Genomic DNA, 11,661 nt, shown 5'->3' on the forward strand with positions numbered 1-11,661 from the left:
TCTTGGGATGTCATTCAAGGGCATTTCCTTTTAGTCCACAATGCTGTGGGACCCTGGGTCTACTCCCTGCCCACAACTCTCCAGCTTCCAAGAAGTGTTTCCCAGGCATCCTGGGAGAGGGAACCAAAGGGAGGATGGCTCCCACAGACAGGGGTCCCCCAGCATCTGAGGAGGGCTGAACGCAAGGCCTTCAAAAGCCAGCCCTCAGAGGCCCTTTACAGCCAGGGTCAGGACGTCCTCAGAACTAGGCCCTCTTCCCCAGGAAACAAGCCTACACACCGCATATTGCCTGCGATGTCAGGGCCCTTCCATGGGATCCTGTAAGGAATCCTGGCTCTCAAAGGACATAGGGAAACACCGCCCACAGAGATGGTCCCAACCAGGACAGTCATCCGCAGGTCCCCAGGCTGTGCCTGCGCCTCCACCTACCTCAACGGCCCACACAGTCGGCCTCTCTTGGAGGACAGAGGCACCTCCTCTCCTTGAGCCTGTCCTAGAGCCAGGAGCCCAGAGACCCCAAATCAGCCATACCGTGCTTCTCCAATTACAGAGAGTCTTACAGGTCAAAGGGCAAATACCCCCAAAGTCAGTAGTAACGTATGAACTCGTTCCTGGGAAGTCCTTTGTCACATGGAAGTTTGTGGATTTCAGGCACAGCTGGATCCAGCAGTTTAGACACCAAGGCAGGAACTGATCTTCCCCTTGGAGGTCGAAAGTTGAGGTCCTGGGCCTTTGAGCCGCCCCATGCAGCACCGTGGACAGGGCCACAAGGACTCCCCTGTGTTGTCTCTCTCTCCATACTCAAGGCCACCGCTGCCATGCCAACCACCAACCAGGGTTGGCCTGAGGACTTCGGCTTCCGGCTGGGCGGCTCTGGCCCCTGCTTTGTCCTGGAGGTGGCCGAAGGGAGCAGCGCGCACGCGGGGGGACTGCGGCCCGGGGACCAGATCCTGGAGGTGGAGGGGCTGGCTGTGGGCGGCCTGAGCCGCGAGCGCCTGGTGCGCCTGGCCCGGCGCTGCCCGCGCGTGCCGCCCAGCCTCGGGGTGCTCCCCGGCCCCGACAACGGCGCCGGCGCCAGCGTGGGATCCGGCTCCGCGCCCCCGACAACAGCACTGCGGCCTCCGCGCGCGGGTCGTGGCCTCTACCTGGGTCGCGAGCTGCTGCGCCTGCGGGGTCGCAGGCGCCCCGACGCCGTCCACCGAGAACGCAAGCGCAAGGCCCAGGAGTTCAGCCTCAAGGTAGGGTGGGCGGGGCTTGGCTCGTGTGGGCGGGGCACGTCGGCGCTCCGCTGGCTTTTCTCCGAGGACCTAGAGTGGGCCTGGAGCTGAGGCTCGCACTACCTGGGATGAGGACTCTTCTAGGAACAGATTTACCACAAATATAGTGACACTCACGTTTCAAGGCCCTGTACCGTGATGTGTGCGCGTTGCTTTTCTTTTTCATTGAGGTATACAGTTGATACAGGTATATAATAAAGTGTCTTATGTGTACAGCTCAATACATTTTATGTGAATACACCCTTGTAACCGCTACCCTGATAGAAATATAGACAGAGAATATACAGATACTAGAATGCAGGACATAGAGTGATTTCTTCACCCCGAAGGTCCCCGTGCACCTCTTTCCTTGTCTCTCCGCCCTCTGCTCTTCTGGCTTGCATCATTATAGATGAGTTTGCATCTGTGAACTTCATATAAATGGAATTACGCAATGCATGCTCTTTTGTGCGGGGCTTCTTGTGCTCAACATTATTATCTCTGACTTCCATCCACATGTGTAGCAGTTAATCATGCTTCCTATTGCCCGTATCTTCGTCCACTTGGGCTGCTCTAACAAAATACCAGAGATCAGGTGGCTTATCAACAACAGGGACCCATTCCTCACCGTTCTGGGGGATCACAAGCTGAGATCAGGGTGCCAACGTGGAGTGAGTTCCGTCTTCTGGGTCGCAGACTTCAGGCCGTGTCCTTCCGTGGCAGAAGGCGCTAGGGAGCTCTCTGGGGTCCCTTCATAAGGGCACTAATCCCACTCCTGAAGGCCCCATCCTCAGCACCTAATCACTTCCCAAAGGCCCCACTTCCTAATACCACCACATTGGACGTTAGGTTTTCAACAGGTGAATTTGGGGGCGGGGATACAAACATTCAGACTGTAGCAACTAGTAATGTTTGCTATGATCCCAGATGGCTTTCTGTAGAGTCAAAGGCCTGTCCCAGACTCCATCTAGTCCCTGGAAAGTCAGAAAGGGGCCCTCAGAAGGGCAGGGTGTTCACACAGACATGCCAGAAAGCAGGGCCTGGGTGGCCACTAGCAGAAGGTGGAATCTGGCCAGCTGCCCAGGCCAGCTGCGGTGTGTTTTCTGGCAACGGGGCTTAGAAAGGGTGGATTCTGGTTCGAGCTCACCAAGCATCTCCAAAGGCTGAGAACAAATCCCCAAACGAGACTGCCTCAGGAAGATTGGGGCATTGGTGGGCACCCCGCATTGGTTTTCAACAATCGTCTCCTGGGTTCTCTCTCGCCAGTGCTCTCCCTGGCCCAGTTTCTCCTCCTTGAAGACTCTGATATTTAATAGAAAATCCATCTGTGTCCCGTGATGGCGCCTGATGCTTAGATGTAGGTTGAGAGTGTCTGGATAATAGCTGACACCAAAACCGCACTATGGCACAGGCCCCAGGAGGGAGGAACTATTTTTTCCTCTTTCTTACATAAAGCCTCTTTCCAGCCAGCCATGCTCTCCTTTGACTCGAGGCTGCAGCTGACTTTGATTTCAAAACCACCTACGTTTCCGAGGATGGTGGGTGCACGAGGAGGGGCTGCAGGGTGCTGCAGCCCGCCCTACTCACCACGAGGGAAACTGAGGCCAGCAGGGGGACTGCAGGAAATGCAACGTGAAAATGGCCGGCCACTCACAGCTCTTTGGTTTGGTATCATGCACTTCCACCGGATGCCTTCCACGTGCCAGGCCCTGTGCTTGGGGCTGGGAAGGGGTACGAACTCAGGTCTGGGTCTCGGACCATCCTAACTGGAGGAGGAGACAGAAGTCTCTGCAGACATGTGGTGTGCATGTGCTAGGACTCAGACCGTGGCCTCTGACTGATGCCCTTGAACCCTCTCCTCTGTGGTGTCGCCCCCTCTAGAAAGCCTTCCTTAATCCCCTTGTGCCACCAAGTAGGAAGCACCTGGATATGCAGTCCTGAGATCCAGGAGCAAGCTCTGGGATGAAATCACGATGTGGGAGTTGCCAGGTGGGGTCCTTGGCCTCCCAGCCTCCCAGCCTCCCAGCCTCCGCTTCTGCTTCTGCTTCAGGGTCTGCTCAGGTTGTCTGTGTGTATTTCCATTGCACAAACACATGTGTGATTATACACCATAAAAAGGCAAGGCGGTGTGTTCCATCTGATAACCTGCATTTTTCACGCTTCTGCATGTCTGTTATACCACTTCACTGAGACAGAATTCACTTACCATACAACTGAGCCATCGAAACTGTAGGAGTCGGTAGTTTTTCATATAGTCATGAGTTATGCCACCATCACCACCGTCGATTTTAGAACGTCTTAATCACCCCCAAAAAGAAACCCTGCACCCCTGGGCAGCAGCTTTCTCACAGCCAAATGGTACCACCTTGCACAAAATCTAAAACACCATCAACTGCAAGATGCACCGTAGTTTTGTTTTCACCTGAGAAAGAAAAATCCCTGCCAATTAACCCATGACACACGCGTCCTTAACCCTTTCTCGCCGCTTAATTTAGTACTTATGGAAAGAGGACTTTTAGTCTTATTTGGACAAATTTCTTACCAGTAGTGCACAGAACTCAGGGCTGTAACCATAGGAACACCTACAGCCAGATTCACATGGGAACTGTGTGCAGGAATGACAGTTCCCCGTACCTCAGAGATGTTAAAACATGAAGAAATACTCACCATGGAACCAACACCCAAAATTATAGAGTATGGAGTGAACCCAGCCACAGAGCAATGGAAGTCGACTCCCACAGCTTAAGTAGAAAAGCAATTGTGGGAGGGACAGTTCACTGAACCAGCACTGGAGACGCAGGCTTAGCACCAAGAAAAGGTTGGCAACCCAGAGCACAGCTGTTCTAAATCAACCTTCAGGAAGAGTCTGCTCAGGGCGTCCTATAGGCTCTGCCACTGCCCTGCACAAGCTCTGCTGTCCCCACATTTCTGCATCATTCCTTCAGGAGCCAAAGCCCTGGACAAGAGCATCCTAATGGCCAAAGACACAACTTAACCACTGGGGTCTTGCCTTTCACCTAGTTTGGGGTTTTCCTCCCTTTTTGGCTGAACAGCCAAGAAACTACACATATCTACCAAATGGATGTCTACATGCTTGTTTCCACCGGCCACACAGATTCCTCTGTGTAGACTGGCATCAGCTGGTTTGTACACAAAGACAAAGAAAACAAAAGTCCAGAGACAGCACCATTGGAGTCACAACGCAGAGCTAGGCGTGCACTCCAGGGCTCTGAGGTGGAGCCAGAACGTTCTCTGTGGCATCTAAGCAAACAGTGTAGTAAAAGGGAGTAGAGTAGTGTAATAATAGTAACTAGCAATTACTGAGTGCCTGGCACGCGTGTAAGCTCTCGTATTGATTCCTTCGGTCCTTACAACATTCAGCAGAAGAGCTGTCTCTGGGCTAGAGTCTTGACCCCATGACCTTGGGCCAGTTCCCTGTGCCTCCAGCGGCCTCAGTGTCCTTCGGTGAGAAGAAGGTCCTAGCCATGCCCCCGTCGTAGGGCTGTTGAGGTTCCAGATAGAGGGATTTGGGTAGGGAGCTCAGGCCTGGCGCAGGCTGCATGCTGCTCCTTGGGTTAGCTGTTCTGTGGCGGTAAACTGAGGGAGGAAGGGAGGGGCGATGATTCCCCGTGTTCTGCCCTCGGCCCCTTGTGATCATTCACAAGACACTTCCTTGCAGGTGGACGACATCCTGGGGGACCAGCCGACGGCCAAAGAGCAGGTGTTCGCTGCACTGAAGCAGTTTGCGGCTGAGCAGCGGGTGGACGAGCTGGTGTGGGCGCTCACCCTGGCCCTGCCCCGCGAGGCCCGAGGGCCACTCCTGGACAGCCTCAGGTGCCTCAGTCCGGGGAGGGGGCGGGCAGGCAGGGGGTGTCGCGCTCAGGGGTGCCCACGGTCCCACCGCCACCCCAGGCACTGCTGCTGCTGTGTATAGCCTGCTCCTGAACTGGACCCCCACACCCCACAGCCCCAGAACAAAGGTGGGCGGTGACCCAGAGAAGGGCAGCCTGTTGGCTCTGCGGGGGGTCCAGGGCATCGCTTGGATTGAGAAGGAAAGGGCTGCTGATGGCTGACATGAGGCGGGCACCAAGGGGGCCACCTCCTGATCTGCAGCCATAGCCTGCCCTGCTCTGTCCCAAACCCCGGGTCACAGGAATCAACAGGATGCCAAGATAGCCCTAGTTCCATCTGGAGGCAGAGCAGGGGTGCAGTGTGAAGTCCAGGGCTGTGAGGGGTGGTCCGACCCCCACCCTACAGTGCGTGCTCTTTGCCCTTGGGCAAGGCCAGCGGCTGTCAGGGTCCTCCCCAGGAGGCCAGAAGAACTCTCTCTGGCTGACTCCCCCAGTGCTCTTGTTATTCCCATTTCACAGAGGCAGACTGAGGCTCAGAGAGGTTAAGAGGCTGGCCCAAAGTCACACAGCAAGTGAGTGGCAGGCACAGGAATGTGAACCCGGGCAGCTGTGCACTTTCTGCTCTTCTGCTCAGCTTTGGACCCTCTCAGTTCATTCTTCAGAAACACAAACAAAAATCTCCTGGTGGGGCCTGGGCTGGAGCCGCCTGGGACTCCCCTCCTGGAGCTCCGTCCCCGCCTTTCCTGCCAGAAGCCACTGCCCTCCACTGCCCAGCGTTGACCAGGCCCGCGGGCCTGAGTGCTGTTTCCAGCCCGGATTCCGTGGGGCTTTCTCTCCCTACCCTGCTTCCCGAGCCTTCGACTGCTCCCCAGCCCCACCCCTCCCCCTTCCTGGACTCAGCCCGCCCCCTCCCCTCGCTGCCATTCACCCCGCAGCCTGCCCCTCCCTCTGGGCCTGGCCAATGTCAGGGACCGGGTTGGCCACCCCCCCTCCCCAAGATCGGGCGGGCGCAGCATTTCGGCTCTGCGGCGGAGCACAGAAGGCCACCGAAAGCGGCCACCATGAGCTGCCTGGGGTGAGTTAGGGGCTGGGAAAATCCGGAAAGGAAACAAAAAAAGTTATTCCTGGAGCCAAATTTGCAGTGGAGATGCCGCGCTGGCGCTGAGGGCTCCCTGGGGAGGGGATGAATGGGCAGCCCCCCCCAGCCCCTCCCCACCAGGGCTGGGCCAGGGGCAAGGGCATCGGGCTGTCCCCTGGGAAGTTGGCACGCGCCTCAAGACCGCTAGTAGCCCGACTCCGCCGGAGGCCCTCTCGGTCCCCCTCCTCTCCCTCCGGGGCTGCCCCAGCTTCTGTCCCTGTCGCCTCTGCCGGGTCAGCCTGTCTGCCTCCCAGACAGCCCTCACGCCCTCCTTTCCCAGTCGCAGCCAGCCCCCAAACCGCCGGCAACTTGTCGGGAAAAGCCGGGGTGAAGGAGGCGCCCCCTTGGACACTCGCAATTTAGAGCCTGGGAAGCGGGGAACCCTGGACACGTGGGGATGCCCGTTCCCCGCAGCACCCCCGAGGCACTGCTGGGGAGGATGAAACAGCAGCCTCTGTTGTCAGCGCGTGTCAAGTGCGACAGGGAAATTGGGGAGGCTGCTGGAGGAGGGGGCGGTGCCCAGCTGAGCCACCCTGGCAGTGTGGCTTCAGCCCCCCACCCCCACCATATCCCCAGGCCCTGGTGGCCCAGGAGTGCAGCCATCCCCATGCAGCACGTTCCCAAGGGAGCTCAGGGGGTCATGGGGGAGTCACCGTTATCTGTGACTCAGGGGGGGATGAGTGCCCACGGAGACAGCCCAGGGCTGAGCCATCAGGGGCAATCAGGGTAGGCTCCCAGCAGGAGGCAGCTGGTGCCAGTCTGTGGTTCAGACAGTGACCACTAGGTCTGGCAGTATGTCCTGTGGAGGTGGGAAGAGAGCTCCCAAGGGGAGTTCATCAGGGCCAGGCATCTGGCCACAGGGTGGACCTCTGAGCACCAAAGAAAGGGCAGTGCCACACAGGCCTAAGGGTGCCCAACACAGGGTACCTAACTGTGCCCAGCTACGCGCCCTCCTGCCCGGGTGGAGGGCCGTGAAGAGCTTCAGTGTGGCCCTGGGGACCTCCCTCCCCCGTCAGTGAGAGGCTGAGCAGCAAAAGGTAGTCCCGGAGATGTGTGTGTGTGCACATGCGTGTGCATGGGTGCTCGGCAGAGGCTGGAACCCGCCAAGGGCTGGCTGATCCCAGGGGTCAAAACCGAAGGCTTGGGGACAAAGGAGAAGGAGCAGTGAGGCCATGAGGCTGGCCCACCCAGCACAGTAGCCACCAGCCACGTGCCCCTCTTTAAAATGAAATTTAATGCAAATTCGATACAATTTTATATTCAGCTTCCCAGAGTCACTAGCCACAGTTCAAGTGCTCAATAGCCACACACGGCTTGTGGCGACCTAGAGACAGGGCAGGTGAACATCAGGACAGGAAGTTCTCTGGGCCGGCACTGCCGCCCCGAGGGGACATTTAGGTCGGTGGAGGCCACCTCAGAAAAGGGTTTCGTTTTCCTTTACCACAGCGCTACTCCTGTGGCTCAGAGCCTAATTTGGGTCTGTCCCCAAAGGGATCCCAGTTTGATGAGGTGATGGCTTTCTAATTAGGACAGGCCAGGCAGTGGAAAGTGTGACGTGGTCAGGAGGGAACAGGAAAGCTAAGTCTGCTTTGGGGTCTGCTAGTGTTTCGGGGAAATATGGAAGGAGAGGGAGGAGCAGGCTGGGTCGGGGGAGCGGAGGAGGTGATGGAGGATTTGGAATCCCAGCTGACCTAGCTTGACCTCCAAGAGTGCTCACTGGCTGTGTGACCTTGAGCAGTTCACTGACCTCTATGATTTATCTGTAAAAGGGGGCTGGTAACACCTGCGTGTCCCCGGCAGGGCTCTTGGTAGGACATCACGTAAATGAACTCTACCCCCTGCAAACAGAAAAGATATTATTAATTTCATTGGGATGATATTGGTTAACAAAATTATATAGGTTCCAAGTGTACAATCCTATGGTAAATCTGATGCATAGTTATGCATAGTGCAGCGATTTTCAATCGGCGTGACACAAGAACTTTTAAAACAAGCAACACCTGACTGTTTAGTCAGGGGCACTGACCGCTTTGCCGTTAGACTGTCAGATAAACCAAAAACAACAGCCCGCACAACGATAGCCGTCCAGTGTGAATCGATCAAAGTCATACCTACTTTTTGTCAGATGGGCAAAAAAATAGAGTTTTTTGGTGTGCCACAAATTTTTTGTTTTTAGCGTACGTGCACCGAGAGATGGAAACGGTTGAAAATCGCTGGTATGTGGCACTATGTGTTCACCACCCACGCAGAAGAGAGACTAGGTGAGAGCCTGGGGGTGGGGTGCGAGGGAACACCTGCGCTTCCTTCTCCCGCTTCTGCTCTAACAAGTGCCAGGGACGCGCAATACAGAGCTTCCGGGAGAATTCTACGGACCGGACTGTGTGGCTGGCAGTGCCAGGCACGCCTACATGTGCTCTCAGGGCGGTTCTCCCTGGGGACGGCCCCCCTCTCCCTACAGTGGTCTCTCAACTATGGCACTCCTGACGTTTTGAGCCCAATAATTCTCTTTCGTGGGGGGCCGTTCTGTACATGGTTAGCAGCATCCCTGGCCTCCACTCACAAATGCCAGAGGCATAGTCCCCTTCCAGTTGTCGTGTTGTGACTACCAAAACTGTCTCCCGACAGCACCAAATGTCCCCGGGGGAGCAAAATCATCCCTGGTTGAAAGCTACTGCCCTAGAGTCATCTGTCCCTGGTAGCATACACTCGCTGGGGTAGGCGCTTTGCGGAAGGCCCGCTGTGGCCTGGCCCCCGGCCACCCCTTGCTGCCTTGAGTCATCTGCCCCCATGTGCCCTTCCCTGTCCTCAAGGCAGTGCGTGCACTGCTGGCTGGGTCTGGCTTCCAGCAGGAGCATTGGCTCAGTGCAGGCATCTCCTGGGCCCATAGCAAGGTGGGCCACGTTCAGACCTTCCGAGCAGGCCTGGTTCTGGATGCTGGGCCATCGCAGCTTGTACAGATCGTCCAGAAATGGCTCCGTCGTGAGGGGATGACAGTGGCCCTGTGGGTGTCAGGAGCTGGGCTCACGGTGAGGGTTTTCAGACATGTCTTCCCCTGGCAGGGCTGAGGACAAGGCTTGGGGAGGACACGGCTCTGGCTTCCTGCTGCTGCTGGGGAGACATGCAGCCTGAGGGGTCACTGCGGGGTGGTGGCTTTGCGAGGGTCAGGAATGTTAGGTAGTAGGGCCTGGACAGGGTACCAGAGATCAAAGGTCAGGTCTGCAGTATCTCCCCCCCCACACTGTGGTGGGCTGCAGGAGCCTGCAAGCAGGACCATGTGAGCTGTTCCCCACAAAGACCAAGACATCGGTCCCCTGCCTCTGCAGTTGCAGCCTGTCCGAGTGGTGACCACCTCCTGGTGAGGAGAGAGCCTGTGCTGATGTCCCCCAGGATGCCCTGGGCTGGCTCCCCAGCGACTGTGAGCCCTTTCTGGCCTGCAGTCACGACTCACTCAGACCAGTGAGAAAGGACAATGCAGCGGGGTCCCCAGGGGCCGCTCCTGCTTTAAGGTCCAGGGAGTGGCAGGCCCAGAGCCAGAGGAACAACCCAGATGCTTTCCTGTCCTCTCTCTCTCCTCCCGGTACTGTCCCTCCCCTCCCCTCTCCCAGCTCAGTGAGGTCCTCTACTCTCCCCACCCACCCACCTGGGAGAGGCTCCCTGCTCACTTCCACTTGCTCACCAGGTCTCATACACTCTCCTTCCTCTGTTTTTGGAATCTAGAAACTTGTCCCATCCCAACCCCCTTCCCTGTTGCCCTCCCAGCATCACCCCTGCCCTGGTGTAGCAAAACCTCTGGGGTCACTCCACCTCCCCTTAAATCCTTAGACCCTCCCATGGGTCTCTCTGGTCTCAGAGTGCGGTCTCAGCGGCTGGTAGTGGCATTCAAGGCCTCCCTCTCTAGCCTCTTCTCGGTTGGAGTTTGCCCTGGATACGTAGAGAGGGCTTCCTCTTGCTGACCTCAACTCCTGCTGAGCCCCTGAGGCCCAGCGCAGCGGCCACCCTCTCCGGAAAGCCTTCCCGTGCTCTACAGTCAGGACTTCCTCCAAACTGTCGACTTCAGTCTCCCTGCAGCGGGTGTTGGGGACTCGCCACTTTGCCAGGAACCCAAGCTCCCAGCCGGTCGGAGACTGGAGGCGAGGCGCCCCGGGAGGGACTAATGAAGTGGCCCAAGATGAGGCAGCTTGACAGCCTCGAACCGCCCCAGATCCCTCCGAGCTAGCTGGAGGACCCCCCGGAGGGGCGGGGCGGGGCGGGGCTACGCGAGAGGGGGCGGGCACCCAGCCGCGGGCCGTGCAGCCCCGGGAGGGGCCGTGTGCGCTGGCCGGGCACTGGCACGAGGAGTCGCGGCGCCCTCGCTCTGCTCCCGGTCTAAGCTACACCCTGCCGTCTGCAACTGCTGTGCCGCTGTCGCCCACTCCAGATGGGGAAGGACCAGGGCTTCTCCCGGCACTTTCGGTAGCTTCCCGACTGCGCCCCCCGCCCCCGGGAACCGTGCGCCCTGGGCTCTGCGGACCCGACTCCGGCCGGGCTGAGAGGGGGTGGGGCTGGGGCACTGAAGGGCTTTCCTGCCCTTGGTGGGCACCTGCCGTGCCTGGCTGGGGTCCGGAGGCAGGGAAGGGTGGACATAAACGGGAAGGGTACAAGGGGCGAGTTCCCCGCGCTGGGCGCCCGGAAGCCGCGCGCGGCCCTTGGGGTCGGGATGGGGGCAGGGGACTAACGGCTGGGATTGAAATGCCCTCTTTCCTTCCTATGCCTGGGCTGGTCCAGGGACCTGGGCAGAGATCAAAGTCAGGGTATGTCACGGAGAGAGAGGAGCCCAGGGCAGTCTGGGAGGAACCTGGAGATGGATTAGACTTGACCCCCCACCCCCCGCGCCCGGGCAGAGAGAACAGAACTGACCCTGAGCGCATCTCATTGTGTGGCTCAGCCCCAAGGACTCCAGTCAGGAAACCCGCCACCCAACCTTCCCCCACCTGTGCACTTGGTGATTCACCCTGGCTCCTGGTTCAGCAGGGTCCTTTCTAGCTGCTGCTGGAGGGCAGAGCTGGGATGGTCATCTGGCCCCTGCCCAGGTTGGACCCGGGTTGACACCTTCTGGAGTCTGGGGCCGGAGCCCAAAGTGTGAGGTGGACGGTTTCCGCCTTGTCATCTCTCCTTTGTCTGAGCCTGAGGCATGTGGTGGGTGCAGGAGGGTGTGGGGAATGCGCAGGCCAGGCAGATGGAGGTGTCAGGCTCCAGAGACCTTGAGTGACCATCTGGGGAATGAGGCTGAGGCTCTAGGTTTTGGAGAATTGCTGTGGGTAGTAAGGATGAGCAGATCAGGCAAGGATGCGCCTGGCAGAGTTGAGTAGGCCACTCATTCTGTCCTCCTGGTCTCCTGGGACATCCAGCAGCAGAGCTCACTCACTGTGTGTGGCAG

General features: G+C 58.1%; 1 protein-coding gene across 1 annotated transcript; it reads left to right on the top strand.

Moving 5' to 3' along the window:
* Positions 1–818: 818 nt before the first annotated feature.
* LOC128780115 (delphilin-like) lies at positions 819–5,090 on the top strand (the record flags this gene model as incomplete). The annotated part of the gene is made up of 2 exons (XM_053917884.1): positions 819–1,238; positions 4,936–5,090. Coding segments are annotated over exons 1-2 (575 nt in total), but the record flags the coding sequence as incomplete, so codon positions are not given.
* Positions 5,091–11,661: the final 6,571 nt, after the last annotated feature.

The sequence above is a fragment of the Desmodus rotundus genome, unplaced genomic scaffold (genome assembly GCF_022682495.2).
Source record: "Desmodus rotundus isolate HL8 unplaced genomic scaffold, HLdesRot8A.1 manual_scaffold_403, whole genome shotgun sequence".
In the NCBI taxonomy this organism is placed as follows: Eukaryota; Metazoa; Chordata; class Mammalia; order Chiroptera; family Phyllostomidae; genus Desmodus; species Desmodus rotundus.